This window comes from Leishmania major, chromosome 20 (genome assembly GCF_000002725.2).
Source record: "Leishmania major strain Friedlin complete genome, chromosome 20".
In the NCBI taxonomy this organism is placed as follows: domain Eukaryota; phylum Euglenozoa; class Kinetoplastea; order Trypanosomatida; family Trypanosomatidae; genus Leishmania; species Leishmania major.
The window spans coordinates 424785-451498 of NC_007261.2; the positions used below are offsets into that span (position 1 = coordinate 424785).

Sequence of the window (26714 nt, forward strand, 5' to 3'; positions counted from 1 at the left end):
TCTCTCACCGCTTATTCTTCCACCGCCATCCTCCATATCTGCCCCTTCGTCTCTTCATGTGTCGTTAGGCTCCCACATGGAAATCAAGGGACAGGAGCTCCCAAAGGAAGCACCACTAGAGGCGTGGTAATGGTGGTGGTGGTGGTCGGGAAAGAAAAAAGGGGGCAACGCTTCGTGAGGGGAGGGGGGCGGACGAACTGCGCACGTGCGGCTGCCTTCGTCCCCCCTCCCCCTCCCTCACTTCCCCTTACAGCCGCAAAATGCATGCATAGCACGTGCCTCGTGTCGTGGTGACAAGGTTGTGAACGCCAAACAGCAAGCAACAAGGACGAAAGACCGACCAACCAACCAACGCTTTGCTTTCTTTCTGCAAGTGTGTGTCTGTGCATGTGCGCATGTGCTCGTTTTCCGTGCGTGTTTGTGTTTTTTTTGTGTGTATGTATATATGCTTGTCAGTACCTCTCCGTCTTGGTTGCGTGCAGCGTCTCCCCCCTCCTCCTCCTCCTCCCTCGTCCTCCTCCTCTCTTCATCTAGTTCTATCTCACCATCTATCATCCGCCACCCATCCGCTCTCTTGTTGTTGTTGTGCCCCTCGTTTCCTAGCCCGCTTGGGGTCTTTTTTGTTGTTGTTTGTTGTGTGTTTTTGCGTCGTCTACGTGTGATGGTTACTTTCCTTTGCTCTCCTACGCGCGGCCCCGTGTCTCCTTCCCTCTTCCACCTCACTCGTCTTCCGGCAGCAAAGCCGTGGGGGGGGGAAGGGGGAGTCGGACATGCACGACATGGCACAGGAGCAACAACAAACAGAAAAATCCGACTCCTGCAAGGAGGAAGGTGTGCCTTGGACCCTGAATGCCGTCGCCTGAAACTCTCCCTTCTCTCTTCTGCCCTCCTCTTCCTCTGCGTCCTAAGCCGGCAGGTGAGTGTGCTCCGGCTCCTGCGGAAAGATTTCGATACGCACAAATCTCTCATGACCACACTTCATTGGCCCCACACCCCACTCCACTTCGATCCCTCTCTCACGATATAGGAACTATGTTCGACAGGAGTAATCCATATGCGGCTGTGGTCTTAATGGTGCTGGGAGGGCCCCACTTCCGTTGAGTTCCGATGGGGCTGATTACGGATGGCTCAATCATCATGGCACTGCAGGAGGGTGTGCGGGTGTCGGAAGAGTACATCCATCGCTTCGAAGACCCCGTCCAAAGCACATGCCTCGCAGCAGCTCTCAGCCGATTCATGGACAGCCGCCCGCGCCCGCTGCCAGGAGACAAAGCGGATGCGGCAATGGGACGAGTAGCGGCGGGCCTGGGAAGACATGGATGTTGCCGTCTGTGAGGAGCTCCATCGCTGACTGACACGCGCACGGAGGAAGATCCGCGGCTGCTCTTTCGCCTCCCCTCCTCCATGTTCGACCCGTGGCATGCACGCAAGGCGTCGCCGCAGGGCAGACACAGCGTATGCCGACTCATTCTGGTAGCGGCATCGACGGCCAAGCGGACGGATGAGCCGGAGGCCCCGGCGCAAGCAACCACGGCGCCGTCGGCTGCGAACGGCCCCGAGCCCCGATCCGTTGATGGTGTACTTGTGGGGCAGCGGCCAAGCCGCGCATGGCCAGGCTCTTCCGTCCACATCGCTTGTGTATCGCGCGCGGCGACAGAACTGCGGGCCTGGTTCAGTGGCAACAGGAGGCCATGCGAGGGGTGTAAAGGGGGGGAGACGAGAGGCCGCAGCCATGCCCCCCTTCTCCCCTCCTGAACGAGAGGCTTTTGTTTTTGGCGCGGTGCTGGTACTCAGCGCACCGCGTGAAGCGAGAGGCAATCTTCCCCCTCCCTCCCTCATCACCACTTGAATACCGAATTGTGTTTGGCTTTTACCTTCTCATCGCTCTCAACAGTGCGGCCTGACTTCATCTCAGCACAGCTTGTGCAGGCGCGGTTCTCTGCCCTCCCTTCTCTCATCTTGAGCTCCGTCAGAGGCGACACACAGTCGCCGAGGCTCTCCCTCCCCCTCTCTTGCTTGTCTGCGCTGTCACTCCTCATGTAGCGCAATGCGTGCTCACCGATGCGCGGGGTAGGTAGGGGTGTTTGTATGCACTGGTGGTACTGCTCAGGCGAGTGATGTGGATGGAGGAGGGAAGGGGGAGGGGGCGATGTCTCTTTAACGCCCCTGCCTCTCTCTCCCCCCAACTCTACGTTTTCCGTATGAATCGGTTTGGGTCGGCGCACTAATGGTTTCATACGTAAGGTATGCATGTGTATGTGTGTCGGTGTATGTATGTGTGCACTGGTGTCGCTGGTACTGTAATTTGTTTTGTCGTTGCTGCTTGCTGCGGTGTCGTCGCCCAGCCTCTCTTCCTTCACTTGGCCTGCTCGTATTCTCTTGCCGCCCACTTTTGCCTGCTAGCCTTTTTCAGGCGCTGTGCTGAACGCGTGTGCGCACGCTTGAGGAAACAACACAAAAAAAAAGGGAGAAGAAGTCCCTGCTGAGAGGAGGGCAAGTGTCTTCCCGGGTGGCGAAAGGCGAACGCCGTCGTCTGGTTATTCTGGCAGTGGTGGTGATTCGCCCTCGTACAAGGCCCCAGAAAGGCGAAGACGATGGACCTTCCGTGCGCGCGAGCTCGATGGCGAATGATACTCCGCTCTCGTCATGTCACTTCTGCATCGCTCTTCTTGGTTTTTTTTTTGTTGTTGTTGTTGTTGTTGTCCGTTGCTTCTTCATCGCCTCGCTCTCTCCATTTTGTGCGCATCATCACAACACGACAAACCAGCAAATCAAAAAAAAAAAAATTTAGCGACAACGCGCGCACGCGTCCGTCGCGGATTCGCAGCCCGTGTCCTTTTCGTCGCCCTCATCTCCGCTTGTTTCCGCTCGCTTTTTCCCCCGTCTCTTGCGCCTCATCCGCCTGTTTGCGTCCGCCCCACACAAACACGCGCACACGGCACTACGATCCACATTACCCACCAGCATCGCCCTCCCCGCTGGACTTCGCCGCGCATCAGCACTACACGAGGGGCTCATTCAAGAAAAAAAAAGGAGTTGTTGCTGAAAAGAAGGGGGGTGGGGCAAAATTACACTGAGAACGGGGAAAAGGACATCCATACATGCGCACGCACACACGCGCGCGCACCGCTGTATACACACGGGTAGCAGAAGGAGAGATTTACTCAGACCAGGCAAGCGCTGATTGTTCCTGATTCCCGACTCGTTTTTTTTTTGTAGCCGTAGCATCTTCGGCGACGTAGGGTTTCGTGTGTGTGTGTTGATCACTTCTTATCTCTTGCTGGGTGCCTCATCATCGCTCCACCTCACTGGCTCACTCTCCCTCTCTCGGTAGTTTAACCGCTGTTGGTGCCCTCCGCCCCCTTTACTACGTCGCTCATTACGAAACGCCTCGCCGTTCCTTTCTCGCCCTCCATCTGCCCTTTCGCTGTCTCTGTCTCCGCCGGAGTCCAGAGGTCGCAGCATTGTCTTTTCCCTCGAGAACACGCTTCTACTTTGCGCAGCGAAGGGCCTACGTCACCGACTGAGGGTCAAGGGCAATCTGAGAGCTCAGGGCAACTGTGGAAAGACTGGCAGAACTTTTCCTGAGCATGATTCCGCGCCTTCGCATGTACGGCTAACGTTGGTGCCACCACTTACAGAAAGCAGCGCGTACGAAGCGAGCAGGGAGTCAAACCACAGCGGAAAAAAAAAAGCAAAAGGAGCGTTGCTACCCTGCCGCTGTGTGTGTGTGTGTGTGTATGCGTGGCAATAGGTGCTATCTGGTGTTGGTGGCCGTGCGGTTTTCCTCATCGTCGGTCGTTTGTGTTCGCGCTCGTTGACGCCTCCACTCGCTGCCCTGCCCCCTACCACCATCACCACTCTCCTCTTTCTCCCTTCATTCGACTCTGTATATCCTGTGATATTTGGTTTCGTCGTGGCTTGGCAGGTCGTTGGTGCAGTGCACGGTCCGCCCTCCGGTCTCCCTCGGTGCTGCACACTGAGCATCCTCCCGCTGCCTCTTCCTTGTTCCATCTTTTCGCTCCCGCTTGTTTGGTTTTGGGGGTTGTTTTGTGTGTCTCCCTCCCCCCACCCGTCCTCATCTTGGTTCGATCCTATCAGCTCGGTCTCTTATTTCTCGCCGCTATTCCGCTCTCTCTCTCTCTCTCTCTCTCGTGCCATTGTCATCCTGCTTGTGTGGGCGGGTGGCGAGAGAAGGGGTTGTTGCCTCGTGGGGCTGCAGGCGCCCGCCGGCGCCAGAGTCTCCAGGGCGACGCCGCCCATCACTCCCCCAGTCACCACGCCTCGTCATCGCTTCTGTGTGTAGGCGTGCGCTGGGAGGGTATGTCTGTGGGCTCACCTGTGCTGGTTTCCGCCTAGCTTGTGCTTCTTGTTTGCCCTCCACACACACACACTGACGTCATAGCCCGTCTTTTCATAGTGTATCCTCGAGTTCTCTTCCTTGGTAGTGTGCGCCAATGAACGCCTCTGAGGCAGCTCTCCTGGAACCGCTCGTCGCTGCTCGTCGAACCGGCGGAGTCGGAGGCAGCGACGCCCCTGTGTCCAGCGTTGATGGCAACGGTGATTCACAGCCGCACATGAGCTACTCCCAAAAAAACCTGTCGAACTTCAATGCCCATCCGCTGCCTAGATTGCGGCCACCCACCAACGGTGAGTGGCGTGGGATGCCATCATCGCTGTATACGAATCTGCACCCCTGCAGCGGTGGACGACCCATGATCAGTGAGCAAAAGACGTCTCTAACGAGGGTCAATGATTTGCACAGCGCACCCCCGCACATGATTGGAGGGTTTAACGGCAGTGGCAGCGGCGGCCCGCCGATGATGAGGCCGCCCTTGCCGCCGCAGGCGGTGTTCAACCGCTCTGCCAGCTCTAGGCCGGCTCCACCGTCCATGCACAACTGTGGGCCGCCGCCTCCGGGGAGCCTCAACAACTCTCTTCGGCCGAGCGGGCCCGTAAGGCAGATCGCCATATGTGGCAGCTCAGGGCCCGGAAACACGCGCCTGCCGTCCTCGCAAGTCCTACAGGGTCAACGTGTCAAGTCCGTGGCGCGTGGCCCACAGCCAAGCTCAGTAGAGCCGACACGATTGGCGAACGGCAAGAAGATCAAGAAGACAGATAAACAGCAGTCGCAGGTGGCAGAGGCGAGGCCCGAGCACTACACTTTTACCGGCCCGACGAAGAGCGCCATGAAGATACGCAAGGCGCAGCTCCAGCAGCAGAGGCGCGGCGCCAACGTGGGGAAGGAAATCAAGACAACCGTAGGCAACGACAGCTCGTGGATGAAGGGGCTGACCTACTCGACCTGGGTAGACTCGCCGAAAGGGACGTTGCACAAACTCGACCACGAGGGCCCATATAAGCGTCGACCAAAGACCAAGAACAACCCTAACAAGAATAGAGGACGCAAGACTCGTAGTAACATGGGAAAGACGAGCTTGCTTCTTGAGGCGCTTCGCAACCTGTTCCGATGATAAGTAGTGTTTATGTGTGCGGAAGAGGGGAGAGCGAGGGGGAGACTCAAACAGAGTGAAGGGAGAAAAAAGAGGACTGAACGGCGGTCATAGAAGACAACAGCAACGAAGCAGATCCTCTGGGAATGAAGTGAACGGGAGGGAAGTCACGTAAGCGAGTACCCGTGTATAGTAGCCCTCCCCTCCCCCAATGTGTGTGTGTGTGTATGTGTACCTCGATCTGCCTATCTTCGCTTCCCGTCTCTCCCCCCCCTCCCCTCTCTCTCCCCTTACAGCCGCAGGAGGAGGTTATCCCTGCACCCTCTTTGGGGTTCGTTTTCCTGCCTTTTTTTTCGTTGGTGGGGCCCTTTGCTCTCGCGAACCGCCGCCCCACCCCCCTACATCCCTCGCTTCCTCCTTCCCCATACCCGCGCTTCTCATTTACTCGCCTATTGTTCTGTCACTGGCGGATGCCGTTTATGCTCTCTGCCGGCCTTCACTCGAATTGATCCTCATCCTTTTACGAATCCTTTTCCTCTCCATCTCTGTTTTGTCTTCTACGTGCTGCTGGTGCGGCACACACACACACACACACACACACAGGGCTCGTGATGTACACCAAGCCTATGCGTGTGCCCCCTCTCCTCCCCTCCCCTCCCCCCCCCCCCCACACACACATCGTTGTTTTTTTCACTGTCGCAGGCTGTCTGCTTTGTTTTCTGTTTTTTTTCTTCCAAGTACACGAGCCTTGGTGGTGGTGGTTGCTTCAAGGCTTTCGTTTTCTCCACTATATGTTGGCGCCTGTGCAGTCAAAGCCGTCGCGTGTCCCCTCTGGAGGGAAAGGGGCAGCAGGGGAAGGGGGGCGCACACGCACGCAGACCGATAGACTCAAGCAGAAGCAGAGAGGGGCGCGTCAGTGTCTCTCCTGCATCCCTCTCCCGGGTGCACTGCTCGTGCCTTCTCACTAAAAGACACACTTGCATATATACATATATATATGTGTGTGTGCTGCTGCTGGTGGTGGTGGTGGTGGTGCTATTTTTTGTTTTGCTCGATGGGGATCCATGTTCTCTACTATTCTTTCTCTGCGTTATCGCCGCGTCCTACGTCCCCCCCCCTCCCCCTCTTCATTGGTCTGTGTATCAGTGCTCTTGGGCTTATCTCTTCTTTTCGGAGTATGTGCACACGGATACCTTCGTCCTCTGTTTTCGCTCTTGTTGTTGTTTTTGAATAGTAAGAAGTTCCCTGTGAGCCCATCACCGTCTGCTCTAATTTCGTTGTTCTTGTGGTCCGCATGTGTAAGTGTTTGTATTTTCCGTCTCATTTTCCACAATTTTTTATTCAACCTGTGCTTCACATTCGTTTCGCGCTTGCTCCCGACTCCTCTCATCCCCCTCGCCTTCCCCTCTTCCTCCTGCTTACCACACACACACACATATATACATACACCTCTTCCCTGGTAGCCATTCTCCTCGAAGTCCCAATGCGGCCTTGCTTTGGGTTTGCTTGCTTTCTTCTGCTCCTCACTCCCTCCCGTTGCGTCTCTCAACGTCGCGAAAAGTCGTTGGTGTGGGGGCGAGCATGTGCTCATGCGTGTCGGTCTTTTCACTGGAGGGAGAGGGGAATTCACTGATTGTCTCGACACTGTTTTGTTTGTTTGCGCGTTTTATTTGTTGTTTGTTGTTGAACGCTGTATCACGCCCTGATGACGGGGGAACAGCTCCGCCCCGCATCGGGGGCCAGAGACCCACTCTGTGGTGGAGTCGGTGCAGTGTATCGCTATTGGTGTCGGCGCTCAGGTCCTGGATAGCGTTGCATCGGAGCGACCTGGGTCAGCGAACACGTCTGCGCCATCCATATGATAGGCAGAGCGCCAGCGTGACGCGAGCACATATCCCACCCCCGGCCCTCGCGCTGCCTACAGCGGTGTGGGGAGACCTGAGGCACTTCTTGGGGGAGGGGACGCACGTCAAGTGGCGGCCGGCATGATGGGGGTGCGACTGTGAGGCGACCGGCAAAGCGAGGGTGAGTGGGAGTTTGAGTCGGAGGCCGTGCTGAGCCGACGAAGTCGGCGCATTGCTCTAGCATGTGTGCCCACGGCTGCTTCGCGCCACGCCACGTTGCCTGTGGCATCCGGGAGGTGCAAGTAGAGTTCGACTGATGTTATAGGACGGAGAATGAGCACGTTGAAAACGGCATACCTCTTGTACCTTGCAGCCTCAGCACGCCTGCACAGAGGCTTCCGTGTTCCCGTCATACACCCCACTGCACAGCCTACACGCGCGCTCAAGTGCACGTGTAGGCTGTGCAGTGGGGTGTGGGTGCGGGTGTGCTTGTTGTTGTTTCGCTTTTCGTTGCCCGCCTCTGTTTCAGTTTCCTTGCAAAAAACAAAAGTGCAAAGGAAGTGAAAGAATCCGCTGCGATCACTGTGGTCTGCCCCATATCTTGGACGTGTACCCCCTTGGCGTTCTTTCCTGTTAGCATTCCCTGCCATCACCACTGGCATCACCGCTTGCCTCACGTGCTTCTTGTGGAACTCTTTACTTTATATGCTGCATGTTTGTGTGCATGTGTGTTTTCACCTCTCGGTCCCCTTCTTTGTCGTCTGCGCCAGCTCTGTGTGTGTGTGTGTGTGTGTGTGTCCGCACATTCTCGTATCGGACGAAAAACGCACGTGAAAAGAAAACCAGCGAAATGTGCCGCTCAGGCGACTAACGTGAAACTCGCCACTTGACAAGAACGAGAGCCTGGCGCAGAAAGGCGGGAACGTGAGTGGTGATTGTACAAGGGAGGGGGAGTGCATGACAGCGCTGCCCTTCACTCTTCCTTCGTAGCCCTACTGCTCTGGTGAGTCGATGCTATGCGGTACATGACGTTACGCATGACTAAGGGTCTGCGTAAACACGGGTCGCCACCTCCTCTGTCTCTCTGAGCACCATATCTGTGTCTCTTCATCTCCCATCTCCCTCCCACACCCTCTCCTCTCCTTGCCCTCTCGCGCCACCCACACCCCTTTTTCCTCCACATCGACATACGCGCATGCACACACACACACATAGCTACATGTGGTGATTGGATTTCCACCCTACCCTTTGTTTTTCGTTTCCTCTTTTAGCTTTCCACTTTCTTCTCAGCTAGCCTCCTCCCACACTCCGCCCATCACCAGCGCATCGTCCCACCCACCCCCTACTCCGACTACACGCCTACGTGTAATCCCCGCTACACGTGCGACTTTCCGTGCGTGTCTTTGCACGTGCGTGTGTGCATGTCTGTACGTTTTCGTATCCATTTCCTTTTTTGTTTGTTTTTGCTCTCCCGCCCGCCGTGTGTATTAGTTAAGCACACATAATCTTCACTGCTATATCCCCTCTCTACCCCGCCCCCCCCCCCTCACACCCCTCTCTCTCACGCGCAGAACAGGTGCAGTCGCCATCACATCATCATCATAGTCTTTCCGTTGTTGATACTGCCACATTTACGTGTCCCCTTGCTGTCTGTCTGTATGTATGCGCGTGCGTGTGCGTGCGTCGCTCTTTGTGTGTGAAGGAGTTGTTCCCACTCGTGCGGCTGTTTTTTTTTCGCTGTTGCTGTTGTTGGTGGCTTCGCCTTTCCTTTCCCTTGTTGCTTGCATTGCCTACTTGTGTGTGTGTGTGTGTGTGTGTGTCTGTGTGTGTGTCCGTGTCGTGTGCGTTAGTTTGTTTGTTTGGCACGCCTCACTCTCCTCTGGTTTTTCCTCTCCCTCTTCTTTTTCTTGAGCCCCTCCCCCCCCCCTCCCTTCCTCTTCTTCCTCCTCCCCCCCCCCTTGCTCTTCCATCCTTCTCTCAGTCGGGAAAGCAAGGAGGTGCGCGTGCGATCGAGATCGCAGACGTGCGTGTTGTAGAGAGTTGAAGCATACGCACAAGGGGCCTTCCCTACCTCCCCCCTCCCTCGCATCCCTCTCTCCTACCCACCACCCTTCGTCAGTCGCGCAGACGCAACCACCATCGTTGTTTGTGTGTGTGTGTGTGTGTGTTTCTTCGTTCTGACAGCCTGTTACCCACACCCGCATACTCCAACGTGCTCACCACCCACACCGCCCATTCTCCTCTCAAGCCGTGTGCGTGCGTGAGGAAATCTGAAGCGTTGTATCCGCCATCGGTCCTAGATACAAGTGGGCAGCGATAGAGGCGGCGAAAAGAAGTGGGCATTCCGAAGAAAAAGGAAGCCCTAGAACGCAGCCAAGCTCCCAAAGCAACGGGCGGCTCCTTTTCTGTTCTTTCCATGCGACACAAGTCGTGTCCGCCCTCCCCTCCCCTTCTTGCATCAGCACACCCGCAGACCGACAGAAGTACATAGAGAGAGAGGGGTAGACGTGTAGAAATATCTCCAGCACGTCTCTGTCTGTCTGTCTCTCTCTCTCTCGAACGCGCGCGCGAGCTCTCTCCGTCTCCGGTGTGCGTGTGTGTGTGTGTGTGTGTGTGTGTGTGTGTGTGTGTGTGTGTGTGTCCTCGAGGCCCTGATCGTCGTGCTGCGTTGTCTTGCCGTTTTACAGCCCTCTCACACGCACGCCATCTCCTCCCTCCCTCTGAGGTGTGCGTGTCGTTTCACACACGTGTCGATCACTGGTTCTTTTTCGTCTTGCCACTTCGCCTCTCCGCGTGCGTCACTCGTCCTCTATCTATCCGCCACCGCCCCGTCCCTCCCCCTTCCCCACTTGGTCATAGTACTGCCTTTGCTTCTACATCTCACCCTCTACCAGCTTACGTGTGTGTGAGTGTGCGTCCGTCTTTCTATCTGTCGGTCTCTCTGTGCTCCGCTCCCCCCCCCGTCCTTTCGTCAAGGGCTCTTTCTCGTCTCTGCAGCTAACCCCATCCCCCACCCCTATCCCAACCCCCCACACACACACACAGACAGACAGACAGACACACACACACACACGCACAGACGCATTGGCGTTTTTGCTTCTCTCCTCTTTCCTGCTTGTGTGCGTGTGGGAGTCTCGTAGGTTGCTTTCCAAAGGCCTCTTCTCCCCCCCCCTCTCCTCCTCCACTCCCACAAGCCGTCTTCAGCACAAGGTGCGTACATCAGACACGCGGGTCACCATGCTGGGGATGCCTGTGTCCAAGTCCAACAGCGGCGATGCGGGCCGCGGCGACTACGAGTACGGCGAGTACGATGGGGTGATGGACGTGGAGGCGATTCTGCACACAACGGGCGGCGCCTCGCCCAACCCGACCGGCAGCCCCACCGTCGCCGACAGCGACATTGGTGTGTACGGGAACTACATGAGCATTCAAGGCGATAACCGCAACGGCGGCGTCCCTACACCACTTGGTCGTGGAGCGCCTCGCAAGCCCACCCGCATGAATGTGAGCCCTGCCGTCAACGGAGATAACCAATCCGCCGTGCCGTCTTCGGCAGCCACAACACCAGGCTTCCACGGAGCAGTGGTCGGCAGCAGCTCTGACGGGGCTGCCGCCCCGACCGCGGCACGCCGTGCGAACGGGCCGCACATGTCGGCTGAGGCGGACACACACGACGCCAGCGCCTTGTCCGCCCGCCAGGGCACGCGAAAGTCGCTGCATGCAGATGATGTCGTGCATCTTCCCGCGATCGGCAACCAGCAGCAGGTGCGAAAGAAGGCAAGCGAGGTCTTACCTACTCGCGCGCGGGCGGCTGCGTCAGCCCCGGATCCCTCAAATGCGGCCACCTCAACGACCAGCAGCAACAGCAACACCCGCGCTGCGGGGACCGGCGGCAAGTCCGTGACCAGTGCTGGAAACCTTGAGTCTCTCCAGGCCCCTAACGATAGCTGCGGCGCCGCCTCGAGCCACCAATACACCGCGTCATACAAGCATAAGCCGCCATACCATGCACCGCCGCTCTCGCCGCTGACAGTGAAGGGTCGTCACGGCAGCACTGACGCCAACGGCACCAGTGCAGCAGGCAGTGCTGCGATTGGCAACAGCGTTGGCGCCAGTCTCCAAGACGTCGGTATGCGGCATCGGCCGGCAACGGACGGCACGGTGAAGCGTGGCGAGTCTGTGGGGACGGATGAGGGTGGCTACATGAACGGCCACTGCGGCAGGGCGGCGACGCACAACACAGCGGGCACCAGCAGCAACGTCGTGACCGTCTCCAAGACGAACGGGTGGGTGAAGGAAGAGGCACGCCGGCTTGACCACCGCGCCTCTGCCTCGTGCAACACGGCAACCTCGCCCAGGGGTGATCCGCAGGCTTTCGAGGACGCTATCAGCAGCCTAAAGTCGCGCAACATCACCCACCATGTTGCCTCACAGTTCCCACCGGAGCGCATGAAGGACAAGCCGAGTAAAAGCAGCACAAGCGCCAAGAGCCCGTCTGCCGACGGCAGAGATTCGGCGCTCGGCCGCAACGGCAACGAAGATGCCAACACGCACGCGAAGGTAAACACTTCACCGGTGCCGGTGACCCCCAAGGCATACGTATGGGGTGGTGACTACGAGATGGCCAGCACCCCCGGCGTCGGTACAACGAACTTCAGCGTTGTGCCGATGCCCAAGGTCAGTCCGCGCCCCTTCGCGGGCGGGCTCAAGCCGTCGACAGCGGTGGACAGCAACAACCGTAGCGGCACCAAGTCTCCTCCGCAGGCCGCTGCGCAGATCGTCCACCCTCTCTCGGCAGAAGCCGTGGCGGCCGCCTCTGCTAGCAGCGTCACGCCCTCGACAGATTCCGCTATCACGCCGCTGCGGAAGGTGTTCACGCGGCCGCCGAAGCCAGCACTGAACAACAGTGGAGCAGCAGCGCAGGCAGCGCAGAACACGTGCCCGATCCCTCACGTGCCGCTCACGAATCCTCCGGCGGCCACCGCTACCTCTAGCCGCTCCAACAACGTGGCCCAGAGCGCGGCTGCGTCGGTGTCTCCAGCACCTTCAAAGACGGCATTGATGTCTAGTCATGCAGTGGCAGCCGCGAAAGGCGACAAGCCGCCGTCTGCCCCGCACACGCCGACCTTGTCGCATCGGCGCATCATGAACGCCGTTGACACCAACCAGCACTCCCACGCCCACTACCCAGGCGCAGCTGAGCAGACCTCCCCCACCTACGGCTCTAGCCGCGTGGCAACACACGACCAAGCAAGCGATGCTGGGATGGGCTTGCCGTACTCGGATGAGCGCCGCGCAGCGTTGGAAGCATGGGCAGATGTATTGGTGTTAAGCATCACCATTCGAGGTCAGAACCTCACGCCGACCCAGAGAGCACGCGAGATGGCGAAGACGCTCGCACGCCCCGCTGATGCGCGGCAGATGTACGCCCCTGTAAATGGGCAGGGTCGTCAAGAGGTAGCAGGCGAGCCGTGCGATTTGAACTACGACGTGCACAACGTTGTCGTGCAGCTGCGCCACCGCAACAGGCCTCTGATGATGAACTACCCGCCTCGTTTGCCTCTCGAGGCGGACATGCGGCCACGCATGCGGCGCCAGCGCACACCCCGCAGCTTCTATGGGAATCGCATGCCGCACGTCGGGGACACGTGGTTCAAGGACGCGCTGAACGACGCACGCATGGTCGAATCGCCGGACGTCGAGTCCATGGAGAAGCGTGAAGAGGCAGAGTTCATCCGCAACGGAGGTGACCCGGCAACCCGGCGCAACCGCTACGGGCAGGCGAACAACGCGTATGGTCATCAGCAACAACACCAAACGCCACCTCAGCAGGGCGGCGGTGGCGGTGCTGAGGTGGAGGCCGACATCGACGCCATGAACCGCAACGACATGCGTATGGAGCAGCCGGCGTCGTAGCAAGAGAAGGAATCAGCGTGGAGGACAGGCGACAACGCGGTGAAGGCGTCTTCGGTTTTTTCTCTATTCTTTCTGGGAACGCTGCAGGGGTGAAAGAGGAACGTGTATGGCGTGCGTTTGTGGCCTGTGCTCACCGTAGGCGCACTCACATGCTCAGCACATGGTGTGTGTGTGTGTGTGTGTGTGTCGCTCTGCAGCCAGTATCCCCCCATGGATGGCCTGCCTATATAAGGGTGTCCTCTTTGGTGGTCGCTTCATTGCCCGTGCGGGTGTATGGTGAAATGTGAGCTCGCCTCTTCAGCTCTCCTCCGCCTCCCTGCTGGGAACACACGCCGGCTCTGCCGCTTGAGGCAGCCGAGCCCTCTCCATCCGAGAGGTCTGACGGCAGATGAAGGTGAGTATTGGCGATTTGACAGAACTTGCCTGAGAGGCAGCAACGAAAACGTGTTCATGCCGGCTCTGCTATGGTGTGGTACGATCGCTCTCTTTTTATGTCTTGCCGGCTCCCTCTCTCTCTCTCTAACACACACACGCAGCAGGACTAGGAGAAGGAAACTCTTCCCATCCCTTCTCCGAACCCCTGTCTCTGTGCGCCTCTTGTTCGAGTGCCTCCTTTTTGGTCATATATGCCGCCCTCTTCCGGTGATGTTCTTACTGTAATTGGCCTGTGTGCACATTTCTTTTCTGTTTTGTCTGCGTGCGTGCGAGTGTGTGTAAGGAGGGAAGGAAGGATACCGAGGAGGGCCGCCGAGAGAGAGAAGCAGGATAAGGGAGAGATTTATTGGCACACTGCAACGTGGTATGTACGTGTGTATTTCAAACTTTGACCCTGCAAACTGTTATGGCGATGCATCACGTATGGAGAGTCTCTCCTGTTTGGCTAGCTGGTTAGTTGTTGTTTTTTCTCTCCCTCTCCCTCTCCCCTCCTTCAACGACGCACTTCCTTCTCTCTCCCTCTTTCCCCCTTCCCCTCCCTCTTTCCCTGCCCCGCTCTTGTCTCACTTATGCGTAAGCGTAGGTTCGAGGGAAGAGGGGAGGGGGACGGACTTGTGCTGCGAATGCACTGTGGCTCTCTCGCTCTCTCCCCCTCCCCATAAATTGCTGACAGCTGTTCGGTTTTTTGTTGTTGTTGCTCTCCCACCCCACCCACCCTCACTCCCTCGCTTCTTCTCCAGTCCGCGACAGTGTCTCTCGTATCATGTGTATTCTCGTCACAACTTTTTTTTTGCTTATCTATCGTGTGTCTCGCTCTTTATGTAAGCAAGTGTCTCCGACGCCCCCCCCCTTTTTTTCTTCTCTTTCCCCAACTGACCGCAGCCCAAACGAACCGCGCTTTCACGCTCGACTTGTACGCTCCCTCTCCCTACGCCCCTCCCCCTCCTCCTCCTCCTCCTGGTGTGTGCCGCTCCCTCTCCCTACGCCCCTCCCCCTCCTCCTCCTCCTCCTGGTGTGTGCCGCTCATTCTCCCTACGTCGCGCCCTTTTCCTTTGTCGCCCTTTTTCGGTTTACTTTTTGTGTTTCATTGCTGCTATTTTCGCTTGCGTCGCACTTGCGCGTGTGCCAGCGCACCACCACCACCACCCACCTCTTGCTTTACCATTTTATATGTATATGTATGTGTGTGTGTGTGTGTGTGTGTGTGTGTGTGTGTGTGTGTGTCATCTCCGCGTGCGTGCGTGCGCACTCGTGGTTGTGTAGTCCAAGTATATTTCTGTCTTGTCTGTGTGCTTCTTATGTGTGGGGGTGTGTTTTCATTGGGTGGCTTGCGAGACGGTGCAGCACTAGCGTACGCGTACACGCAGGCGCACAGAGGCCAACACTCACCTTCGTATACAGAGAAACGCGTGCCTGTCCCTTGAGCTGTAGTAGGAAATCGCTTCTTTCTGTCTCTCGCTCTCTGCGTCGTCTCGCTCCCAATCCACCCATCCATCTCCCATCCCCTTTCTCGCCCCATGGCTGCTGAGCACCTGCGTTTGGCCTTCGCTTCGACTTTGCTGTAAAGGTGTATGCGGGTGTGCGCGTTCTCTTTGTGTTTCGCGGGGGAGGGAGGGTCCTCTCTCCGTGTTGTTGTTGTTGTTTTTACATACCCGAGTGTGTCCGTTTGGTTGGTTGTCATATATATATATATGCATATATATATATATGTATATATATGTATGTGTGTGTGTGTATGTGTTTTCGTTGAATCCTTGACCGCAAGATCATCTTCATAGCACACACCATTCTTTTTTGTTTTGCGCATGCATTTGCATGCGTACATATATATATATATATATATTGTGTATGTGTTGCGTTGTTGTTGGGGCTGCATGCGCACGCAGTCGGACCACCCCCTGCTGTCGTGTTTACGTCATTATCGCTGTTTGCACCCTCATGAGCCTCTTCCGTGGATGTGTGTACCCCGCGCGCGCCAGCGATGATGATGCCCCACATAAGCAACTGCAGGAAACGATTACGCCACCTACACAGAGGCATAGGGAGTGGTGCGGGCGAACAGGAAAACAAAAGAGGAACAAAACAGCTCAAAACGATGGTGTCACCCGTCTCGCCCTTCCAGAGAGAGCCCGAGATGCTTGAAAGAAAGTGCAGCGGCAGCAGCAGCAGCAGTGCACAAACGGGTAGGCTCGAGCACCTCACTGGGGGAGAGGAAACTTTCGTCCTTTTTCTGTAGCTCGTCACTTTTCCACTTTCCCTCTTCCTGTTGTCGCTCATGTCTTCAGCTCGCTTTGTGAGTGTACGTGTGCGCTGTGTCCCTCTCCAGATCATCGTCCCCTTCCCCTTCCTGCTTTGCCCTCGTCCTTCTTTCACATCTACGTAGACAGTTCTTTCCATTTTGCCATCCGTGTCCCTACTCTCTTGTCCTGTCACGAATGTTTCTTGTTCGCTTTGGATTTTGTCTTCCGTTTTTCTCCCCCCCCCCCTCCTATTGCTATCAAATTCCCCATGTGTGTGTGTGTGTGTGTGTGCTCTCCCCTACCCCCTACCCCCTACCCCCTACCCCCCCCCTTCCTGCCTACGCTCTTTCCTCATGAATGTGCGAGTGGCACTAGTCATGTATGTGTGGACGTTTCGTAAGTGCTTGTGGTCTTGTCGTGGTCCTCCTCTTTACATCCTTGACCGCCTACCTATGCTTACCCTCCTCTCTCTCTTCCCCCCCCCCTCCCTTTCTCCCGCATTTTCCCTCCCTGGAATTGTTCCCAGAAGAAAAGAGGGGTAACAGACGCGCTTCCAGACTATCAGCACTCTCCCACCCACCCACCCCATTCACCCTCCGGCGTCTCCACCATCCACCCGAAAACCCTCTCTCCATCCCACTCCCACATTTCTTTGATAGCGTTTTTTTTTGTGTGTGTGTGTGCTTTTATTAATCACTTCTCTCGTCCTCCCATATGTTTTGCTTTTGCGCATCGCGACGCTCTCTCTCCCCCCCGCCTCCTGTGCGCACTCCTCAGCCCGTGGCGCGCACAGCTCCTGTCCAGCTTTGTGACCCTTTTTTTTGATCTGCGCCCCATTCTGGGTTTCCGGATACTGTGTTGGCATGTTACGCGTGTTGCTTTGCGTGACTTTTGCGTCTTGAACATACACGTGCCTCCCTCTTTTCTCTACCCCCCCCCTTCCCCCTCCCCCTGCCTCGTCCCTTTCGTGTGTATGCCTTTGAGCACCGCTTTGATGCTCGTGTTGTTGCCTTGTGTATGCTCGGACGTTGCGGTCATCCGACCCGCCTGTGTTGTTCCCCAGAGCCATTGACCCTCTCACACGCCTCGTCACCTCCACGTGATGCTCCTTGGCGTGCTTCGTTGTTGTTCCCTCCCTCTCTCTATATATATATATATGCGTGCGTGGGTGTGAGTGTTTGTGTGTTGTCCTGATCGAATTAGTTTTGCAGTTTTATGTGAGACCCATTACAGTGACCTCCATCCTGTCCCTCTCTTTCTCTCCGCATTGGTTTCCATATATACATATATATATACACCTATGTGCCTGTCTACTACCTTTGGTGCTCTTGGACGGGGGGAGGGCGGTCGATGCAATGGTCCTCCCCACCCCACCCCACCCCGCCACCACCCGACTGCCGTTCATTTTCATTTTTTATCTGTCCTGTTTTTCGTTCCGCATGTCCTTTTTTTTTTACCTGCTTCCTTGGGCTCTGCAGCGCCCTCCGTCACACACACACACACACACACACATTCTCTCTCTGTTGCCTGATGGTGTTGGGTGTAGCCGTTGTTGTTTTCGTTGGGGGAAAGTGTAGGAAGGGAAGGGAAGTATCCGTGACTGCTCTGGACCTTCAAAAATCTGCTCTTTTTCTTTTGCTTTCCCCTTTGCCACCGCTGTCACCAACACCACACCGCCACCACCCACCTCGACCACCACCCTGCTCGTCATGCACCACGAAGGCTTGGGTGTTTCTAGGGTTTCCTTTATATATATATATATATATTCGTCTCGGCGTGTGTGTGTGTGTGTGTGTGTGATGTCGTTTTATTTATCTTCTCCTGTCGCCTGTCCATATGAGAAAGTTTCTCTGTGTGGGTGTGTGAGTGTGTGTATCGTTTTCTTTTTTCGCTGTTTTGTTGCTGTTGCTGTCTTGAATTTGTTGTTTCGTGTGGTGTTATGCTTGTGTACGGTACTCCTTCCGTTTTTTTCCTTGTGTGTGTGGCGTGTGCGTGCTCCTGTGTGGTTCATGGCTTCTGTATCTCTCTCCCTCTTGCTTATTCATTTCTGTATGTTTCTTCATGTACCATCACCTCCCGCCGTTTGTTTTGTTTGCTTTTCGGTCTTTGATGCCGCTGCCGCTCCTGCTCTCTCTCTCTCTCCCCCTCCCTGAGAGTCCGTTGCGGCGTTGTTCGTATCTTCGTGCCGTCCCTTCCCTTCGCCAGCATTACTTTCGTTTGTTGCTTCTTGTCCTTATCTACACCCTCCGCGCATGTGCGCGCGTGTGCGTGTGTTGGTGGAATGCATGGGCATCCGAGGAGGCACAAGAGCACAAAAACGGCAATAAAAAAAACGAAACGGTCAGACGAACGACCGAAGAGCACAAGTTGTGGACGGAAAAATGAAAGTGGCCGCTCCGGAACGGTGAGCGTGCAGCGGCAATCAAGTCGGGTGCACGTAGGACACGGCGACTCCCTCGCATTTGCACACGTAAACATGGTAACGTGCAAGAGGGAGCGAAGTGCAGGTTTTCGATCATGTGCAAAAACGCGCCCAGAACCACAACGGATCCTTTTCGTTTTCTGTGGGTGGGTGGGTTTGGTGTATATGTATGCAAAGGGAGACGAAAAAGAGCATACTAGTCGACGCAAGAAGAGCTGTCTCTCTCTCTCTCTCTCACACTGTGTGTGTGTGTGTGTGTGTGTGTGTGTGTGTGTGTGTTTGGGGAGGGGGAAGGGAGGGAGGGACAAGCAGCAGGCGGAGTTTGAAGATTTTGTGCATTATGACTTCGCTGCTCCCTTCTTGTTCCCTGATGTGTCTTCTGAAACCATTGTGCAGCTACCGTGTTTGAAGCTGTATCTCTTCAAAGAAGTTTGAGCGATGGGAAAGAGCGAGCGGAGTGGTCTTCTTGTGGTGCTGCATGCCTCTGTGGACTCGCCATCCCTTCCCCACCGACCCCCTCAGATACATACACACACACTCATTCTTCGACTCCTCTGTTCTTCTTCGTCCACTCTTTGCATCCGCGCCTCTTCTTGTCGCATTCATGCTTCACGTGCAGGATTTATGCCCCCCCCCTCCCCTTCTCCCCCGTCATCTCTGCGTTTATATACTATATGTGTTCGCTTAATGTGCCCTTCTTTTTCCTATTATTCCCCTTTATAGCTCTCTTCTTCGATTGCCCTTTCATCGCACAGAGAGGGACATACATGCATACACGCACACAAGCACGTACGATTACCAAGATCCTGTGCGCTCGTGCCTGTATGTTTGTGCCTTAATGTGTGTGTTCGATGGCCTTCTCCTCTCTCTTCCGTTCTCTCTCTTCCTCGCTGTGCCTGTATGTGCGTGTGTGTGTGTGTGTCTGGTGCTCCCCCTCCTTCATCGTTTTTTCTCACCTCTTCTCTCCGTGTTTTGTTTGTGTGTGTGTGTGTGTGTGTCTGGTGCTACTTTTCTGTTCTTCTGCTAGCCGTCCATGTGCGCACCACAACGAACGACCATGTCTCTTCATTTTTTTTTGTCGCTCTGCAACGACCCCCTCTTCTCCTTCCTTGCCCAACTTTGTTCGGGCCTCTTGTTTGTTTCTCTCCTCTCCTCCTGCACTCACCACTCTTTCTGTCTGCGCGTGTTGAAGTGCTGGTCGCCTCCCTCCTTCCCTCCCTCTCCTTTGCGGCTTTTTTTTTCGGGGGGTGGGGGGCGTTTTGCCGTGATGGGCGTGTGCACTGTTGCCGGCTGTGACTTCCTAATGTATTGCTGCTGTTGTCGGCGGTGCTCTTTTCGTCTAATTTCCTTTATTTGTTCATGTGGGTGTTTGGTGATGGTGATGGTGGCTCCCCCTTCCTCCATGTGTACAAGCGTGTAAGTGTGTGTCTGTCTGTGTGTGTGTGTGTGTGTGTGTGTGTGTGTCTGCGTACGCTCGACGATCTTCAGTGTGTGTTGGCCTCTTGATCCTTTGTTCCTCTTCTACTCGATTCATATTTGCAGCTTACGGCGAAGGTTGGCCCGCATCGTTGCCGTTGTATCTTTTCCCCCTTTTTCCTTTCGCTTCGCTCTTTGCTTTCTTGCTCCCTGACCTCCACAGGCCTCGCGCGTCGTTCTTTCATTTTTTTCTGCCGTTCTCTAAGTTTGCCCTCCGCCTCGCTTCTTCGTTGTGGAGCTGCCCCTCTAACACACACACACACACACACACACGCACGCACGCACGCACGCACCAGCACATGGAAGGCGCTTGCGTGCGTGTGCTTGTGTGTTAGAGAGGCGTGCTTGCACACAATGTATCGATTTGCCTTGTGTCTGCGTATGTGTATCGAGTTGATATGTGCGAGGGAGGGAGGGAGAGAAAGAGAGTGCATGTGTATGTGTATGTGTATGTGTATGCATTTTGTATCGATGAGGTGAAGTTGCAGGGAACTTCACAAGTGTACGATCTCTCTGTGCGTTCATGCGGTGTCCTTCTTGTGTGTGTTTTCTTTTCCGGTTCATCTCAAGCTACCGACAAAGGCGAAACTAAACCAAATATATATATTGCATGCACGCGCGTGCACACACATACTCCAAACAAGAAGTACGTGTGTCTCGTCGCTGTAGCGCGCACAGCCTACTTCCCCCAACCCGCCCACTTCCTAAAACTGTTTCAGGTTTCCTTTTCGTCAGACATCAAACGACGAGGGGGTATGGGGTGGCGACGGTGGGGAAACCGAGGTGGAGCTGCTTGTAAGGAAAGGGGGATGTCTCGCAGAAGGGCAGAGCAGAGGGAGAGCGCATATCGGGGTTGAAGGCGGCGGCAGCACTAGTAGTAGAAGCAGCCCATCTTTCCTCTTCGAAGAGAGGGAGCTGTCGAGGGGGATGCCGAGTCGTGACATGGCGCCGGTTTTTCGAATCCTAAAGGCCCCCTCCTACCTTCCTCTTTCCACTCTCTCCCGTTCTCTTCTTCGCATGCCCTCGACAAGCCCTGCACCCAACCCTAATACGTGCCCCACTTCTCTCTGAACCGAGCGCTGCACAAGGCAAGTGCGCCTCTAGGGTTGAACACCTTTTCTGCGCACCCCCTCGGGTCAATCCTCACTCGCCATCGTCGACCACTCCTTCCTCCTTTTCTCTCCCGCTCCCTCACAGCCTGCCTGCCTCATCCTCATGTGCCGCTTCTCTCGACTCAAAGCCCACACACTCGAGCACCGACGCGTGTGTGTGTGCACAGATCCTCTGCTTGACAGACCACCGAATAAATAGCGTCACCTCTCGTGTCTTCGGATATGCAGTTTTCTCTGTGGTGCTTCTTCTTTGTTGCTGCTGCTTCACTTTGCACGGCGGCACATCTTTCTCCTGTCGTTGTCTGGCAGACTCGCTCTCCTACGCAGACAACCCACGCAGGAATCACCTCATATTCATTATCCTTTCGTTCGTGTGCTTCCTGACATATGTATCTTTAGGTGCAACTGTGGTGTGGCGTTGCTGCAGTAAGTCTCCCCCTCCCCCCTCGCGGCTGCTTCAGCGTGCAGGCAAATTGTACTCGTGCGTGGGTGTGGGTGTGGCTCTAGCAACCTCTCTTCCCTCTTCGGCGTTCTGCTCCCTTGACGGTGCCTGTGCGCTCCCGGGTGCGTACTTCGGAATTTTGTTTTCGGTCAACAAGAAGTCCGCTTCTCTGCCATACAGCACGAGGTCATACACTGCCCCCGGCCCCTGCCACAGACCCCATCCGCGTGGTGCGAAGCACGCCGTAGACACAGGCGCTGCAGCAGTGCGCCGGCCCAGCCATCTGACAGCACGGCCTCTGCACAAAACTCTACCCGCGCACACACGACGCCGGCCGCGACCTGGTGCATCCCCCTCGAGGGGGGGGGGCGCTCAGGCTCCCCACACCTCTGTAGGCAGCGAGGGCCAGGGGTGCGTGGGATGTGCTCGCGTCACACTGACACGCTGCCTACCATATGCATGCTGCAAGCACGTGCACTGTCGCAGGTCGCTGTGGCGCAACACCGTCCAGGACCTGAGCGCCGACGTCAGCAGCGATACATCGCCTTGACCTACCCACGTCGCGTGTACTCGGCCCTGTCGCCAGCGGAAGTGTTTTGGCATGGGCAGGGGATAGGGGAGCTTGCCTGGCTTCTCCACGGACACTATGGGTGAATCACTGGACCCTGTGATGCCGCGCAGTGAGGTGTGCGCGCCTCCCCCTTTCCCACCCCCCACCCCTTCTCGTCATTGTGGCTCATGTGAGGTGAAGAACGCAAGAATGCAGCAAGAAAAGTGTCGTGCATCGACTGCTCCGTAGGTGGGTGTGCAAAAGCCTCTCGTCCTCGTTGACGGGAGCTGTCTCGCTCTCTCTCTCTCTCTCTCTCTCCTCATCGTCCCTCTCCTGGCCCACCTTTTACCTTTCCGCCTCATTGTCACCATCTACATAGAAGCAGCCACCACCTTTTTTCCTGCAGTAGCAACACAACGCGCCGCGCCCGGCTGCGGTCTGCCTTCCCCCTCCTCCTCCTCCTCCCCGGCACCCAACACATCCTCTTCAGCAGCCAAAACGAGCGACAAGGACGCGGTCGAGAACAGCACCCGCGAAGATGCACAAAACGCGCGAGCCGCTGCACCCCACCCATGGCAACGCCGACGCGAATACAAAAGACGGAACGAAGAACAGCGAGCGGCGTGCCGGCAGTGGTCACCACAGCTCCTCTAAGGCGTCATCGTCGACTCGGAGAAGCGGGCACCAGCATGGCAGTAGCAGCACTGGTCGCTGGAGCGAGGAGGAAAAGAAGTGGACGCAGAAGCTTGCGGGGAACAAAGTCTTCAAGCGTCTTATGCAGCCGGCGAACATGGATAGCGGTGCTGGCGGTCATAGTCACAACCGCGATAACAGGATCAGCGACTACGACGTTCCTCGCCTAGGAGAGATCCCGGTACGCTCCAAATACTATCGGCCAGACCAGGAGAAATCCCATTTCGCGAATCACCCCACCTACCTACCGCTGGCTGAGCAGTGTGGGCCACCGCAGCCGTCCTCCTCCACGTCCCTCACGCCACGGCAGGAACGGGACCAAGAGTATACGCAGAGTAACGACGACGAGGTCAGCGGCCATGCCTACGGCGACATAGGTGACGAAACGGGAGTCCAAGATGACGACTGCGAGCAAGCGCAGCAGATGCTTCACAACAGCCACCTCGGCCGCCTGTGCGAGAGTTCTGTGAGCGGCACTCAGGGTTCTGGGCACTGCACTCAAACTGCCAGCGTTGGCAGTAACGCGAGCGGCGCATCGTCTATTGGGCCGACTGGGCTGCCACTGATGCCGCAGTTCCGCTGGATCCCGAAGCAAGGCGGTGGCGGCCTCGGCTTCAACCCTTTCATGCACTTCCGCTCTCGAACCCGGCATGAGAGCATGGCATCAAGGCCCTCAGCGCCTGTGACGGAGGCCCCAATGCCGTGGAACGAGGCGCAGCAGCAAGGCGACTGCGTAACGCCGGAGCTGCCGCGCGGCGCAACTTCCCCTGAGCGGCAGCAGAGGCACAACGAGGATCAGTCGCAGGCCGCGGGTCGTCAAAATAGCTACTCAATGTTTTACGGCTGCACGTCACAGCCGCCAGCGCAGCAGTCGGCCCCACTGCCCTTCCCTCATCGTGAAACGGGAGCGCTCTCCTTCTACGGCCCCATCGGCTCGATTGGTATCGAGACTTCCCGCAAGCGGCGCGCCGTTGAGCGACAGAGCGGGACAGATGGCGAAGCGGAGCGAGTCTACAAGGAGCGCTCCTCTCGCCGCCCTGTTGAGGGGGAGGAAACGGGCGTCCAGCTTCTCACGCAGCTCTGGTGCGATGTGAGCCTGCTGCGTGGCGCTCGCGTCGTTGACTCCCCACGCCTGCATCCCGACGACGGTGAGGGCGACGACTCGGCAAGCACCAGCAGTCCTAGTATTAGCGACATGGACTCGAACATTGGCGACCGCGAGGCCGGTGAGGCAGCCATGGCGGCACGAAAAAAGGTGCGGCAGCGTCGTCAGCAGTACTCATCCTGGTCGCCGTCCTTTTACTTCAAGGACGATGATCTTGCGGCGCTCGGGGCCGAGGACAACCGCGGCGGCTCGCCGTCGGGGGCTGCTGCCCGTGCCGCACCGGTGCAGATGCCAGTGACGGTCCGCGCCCACCATCAGCAGCACAACGGTCCGTCCGTTGTCAGGACCGCATCGCCAGCCGGTGCGGCTGGCGATCAAAGGGAGGTTGGGGGCGTGGACAAGGTTGCCGTGCGTGGGGTGGCGGGGCATGAGTTAGCGTCGTCGTCCTCGTCCTCTGGCAGCTCTGACAACGACAGCAGCGATGATGGCTCGAACAGCGCTGAGGGCAGCGCAGGCGAGCGCTCCGCCTGCTTCGGCTCAGACCGCGATGACGACGAGAGCGCTGACTCAGACGACGCAGACAACCCGCGCAGTAGCGACAACGACGCCGCCGCCGACTCGACCCATCCTCGAAGGTGGAAGAAACATTCCTCGGCGGTTCCCAGCGCCGGAACGGGTCGCAGCGTTCTCAGGGATGGCCAGTACGATTTCATGAATAGCTCCCTCATGGACGAGTCGTTCATGTCGCGCATGCCAGGCTGCGGTGCTGGAATGAGTCTGCTCTACGCATGTGACGACTACGACGGCGGCGGTGAGGAGGTGGCAGCAGCAGCAGCAGCGGACCTCGTGCCAAACCACGCGCCGCATCGCGTGTGTGCCCAATCAGCAGGAATCGCCGGGGCGAACATGGCGCCTCACCCGCCAACCTCGCCTTCCATTCCGACTCAGTCACAAGAGCATCGCGGTAGCTCTTCGATGCCAGTGGCGCGGGGGTCGGCAGTGCGACCGTCCGGCAGTGGAACTGCCGCCACCCTCGCCCTGCGCAGTCAACGCCGGGTGAGCAATGCCACTGACACACGCGCGCCGAGCACTGCAGCTGGACGGCACATCCCGCATCAGGGAGGCGAGGCTGGCAGCTCTAGCAACCACAACGCGGGCGGCGGCAACGGTGGCTGTGGTCTCGGGGAGCAGTTCGCCTACGGAAGCACCTTTGGCATGGGCAGTCGGCGAAATTCCTACTCGGCAACAGCGTCCGATGAAGCACACAATGCCACCTTCACGTCGCTGAGTGTGTATTGGGTAACCAAAGGCAACGGCAATACGGTGTCCCCAGGCACCTCCGTGATGGGTGGGGACGACGAGGCCTCGGCCATTATGGGGGTCTACAGCGACAGCCGGGACAGCACCGTGTCCCCTGGCCTCCTTGGCGTTACGAGTCGAGGTCCCACAACATTCCTGGCGGTCGACGGTGGTTGCACTGCGAAAACACGCAACAGTACTAGTCAGCCATCAAAGTCGCCGTTAACTGATCGAGGAGTTGCTAACCCTGCCGCGCACAGCCGACCTCCTAGCACTGCGCAGGGGGCACATGAGCCCGTGGTACTGACATTCCCGAAGCAATCAGGCCGCAAAGTAAAAGCAGTGTACCCAGGTGGCTATCTGGCCCCCATCACGCCACCCATCACCCCAAAAGCAAACGAGGCTCCGTTACCGCGCCGCGCGCAGAGCAACAACGGCAGCGCTTCCACACCGGGCCTGGGCGACACAGTTGGAGGCAAGTCTTTTACCTCGCTTGCGTACGAGCTACCAGGCATATGAAGTGGAGAGACGCGAGATGCAGGTGGGAAGATGCGCAGGGTCGCTGCTGCACTCGCACCGGACCAGTGCTTCCTCCTGCATGGATCGCTTGTGATCTCATCTGCGTGTGTGTGTGTGTGTGTGTGTGTTCCTCACTTTCCCCTCTCGTCTTTTTCTCTCTTTGGTTTCGTTTTATCTTTTTGCTCAGAAGCAGCGCAGCAGCGGGAGGGGTATCATTCTCCTCGACGCCAACGCCCGCACGCGCGTGTATGTGACGTATCTTCTTTGTGTGGCTATCTCGTACATGTCTTTTGCTTGCTTATTTTCAAGTGAGGAGGCATGTGCTCCCTCTTTTCTCCTCGTCATCTCCACCTCCCTACTCTCCCTCTGTGTGTCTGTACGTGTGTGTGTGTGTGTGTGTGTGTGTGCATGTAATTTCTACCGGCGGCTCGCTCGCTCTCTCTTCGACGTGCACTCTTTACGGCGACTAAGACGCACCTTTCCCCTCCCTCTTGTGGACACATGTTCGCTTGCGGGTTGAGCGCCGTGGGGGGAGGGGGGTGACTTCAGTCGGCCCGCCCCCACCCCTGCTCAGCAGGCCGGCATTAAGCAAGCCGCGAGTCCGAAAAGGGCCGACAAAAAAAAAAAGAAGGAGTGCAGCGAACGAACTCGGGAGAGCGGTACGACGACGCGTGTTCATGTCCGTCTAGGGAAGAGGGCGTGTTCGAGACGGGGCACCCACAAGCCCTTATGTATGTGCACATCTCTTGGTATGGGTTTTTTATTGTTTTCTATCTTCAACGGCGGCGTCGTTCGTTGGTTTAGGGGCGTGTGTGTGTGTGTCTTTTTCGTTGTTGTCGTCTCGTTTCCCCTTCTTCCGTGACGCGTCTGCTTCCTTTCGACGTGTACGCCTGCGTCGGTGTATATATACATATATACACACACATCGCATACACATCTGCGTGCTTTCATGCCCATTTCTCCTGCTAACTCCCCTCCCTCTCTCCCTCTTTATCTTGCTTCCTCTCTATCTTGTTCTTGGTTTTCCTTTCGTTTTCTACCTGTGGCATTGGCTATTCTTTTTGTGTTGTGTGTGCGCGTGCGTGCCTGTATGTGTGTGTGTGTGTGTGTGTGCGCGCGTGCGTGTTGTTTCGATTTTGAATGCTTCGTTTTTTTTTGCTTTTCTACCTCCCGCTCCCCCCCCCGATGATGCGGGAGCCACCTCAGTG

General features: G+C 56.9%; 3 protein-coding genes across 3 annotated transcripts; all 3 read left to right on the top strand.

Annotated features, from left to right (window-relative positions):
• Positions 1 to 4820: 4820 nt before the first annotated feature.
• Positions 4821 to 5474, top strand: LMJF_20_1030 (conserved hypothetical protein; the record flags this gene model as incomplete). The annotated part of the gene is made up of 1 exon (XM_001682803.1): positions 4821 to 5474. One exon carries the CDS (start codon positions 4821 to 4823, stop codon positions 5472 to 5474), a length of 654 nt encoding a protein of 217 aa, XP_001682855.1.
• A 5060-nt stretch (positions 5475 to 10534) lies between these two features.
• Positions 10535 to 13213, top strand: LMJF_20_1040 (conserved hypothetical protein; the record flags this gene model as incomplete). The annotated part of the gene is made up of 1 exon (XM_001682804.1): positions 10535 to 13213. One exon carries the CDS (start codon positions 10535 to 10537, stop codon positions 13211 to 13213), a length of 2679 nt encoding a protein of 892 aa, XP_001682856.1.
• Positions 13214 to 22665: 9452 nt separating this feature from the next.
• On the top strand, positions 22666 to 25506 carry LMJF_20_1050 (hypothetical protein; the record flags this gene model as incomplete). Its single annotated transcript, XM_001682805.1, has 1 exon — positions 22666 to 25506. The coding sequence occupies one exon, from the start codon at positions 22666 to 22668 to the stop codon at positions 25504 to 25506; it is 2841 nt and encodes a 946-aa protein (XP_001682857.1).
• Between the last annotated feature and the right edge of the window lie 1208 nt (positions 25507 to 26714).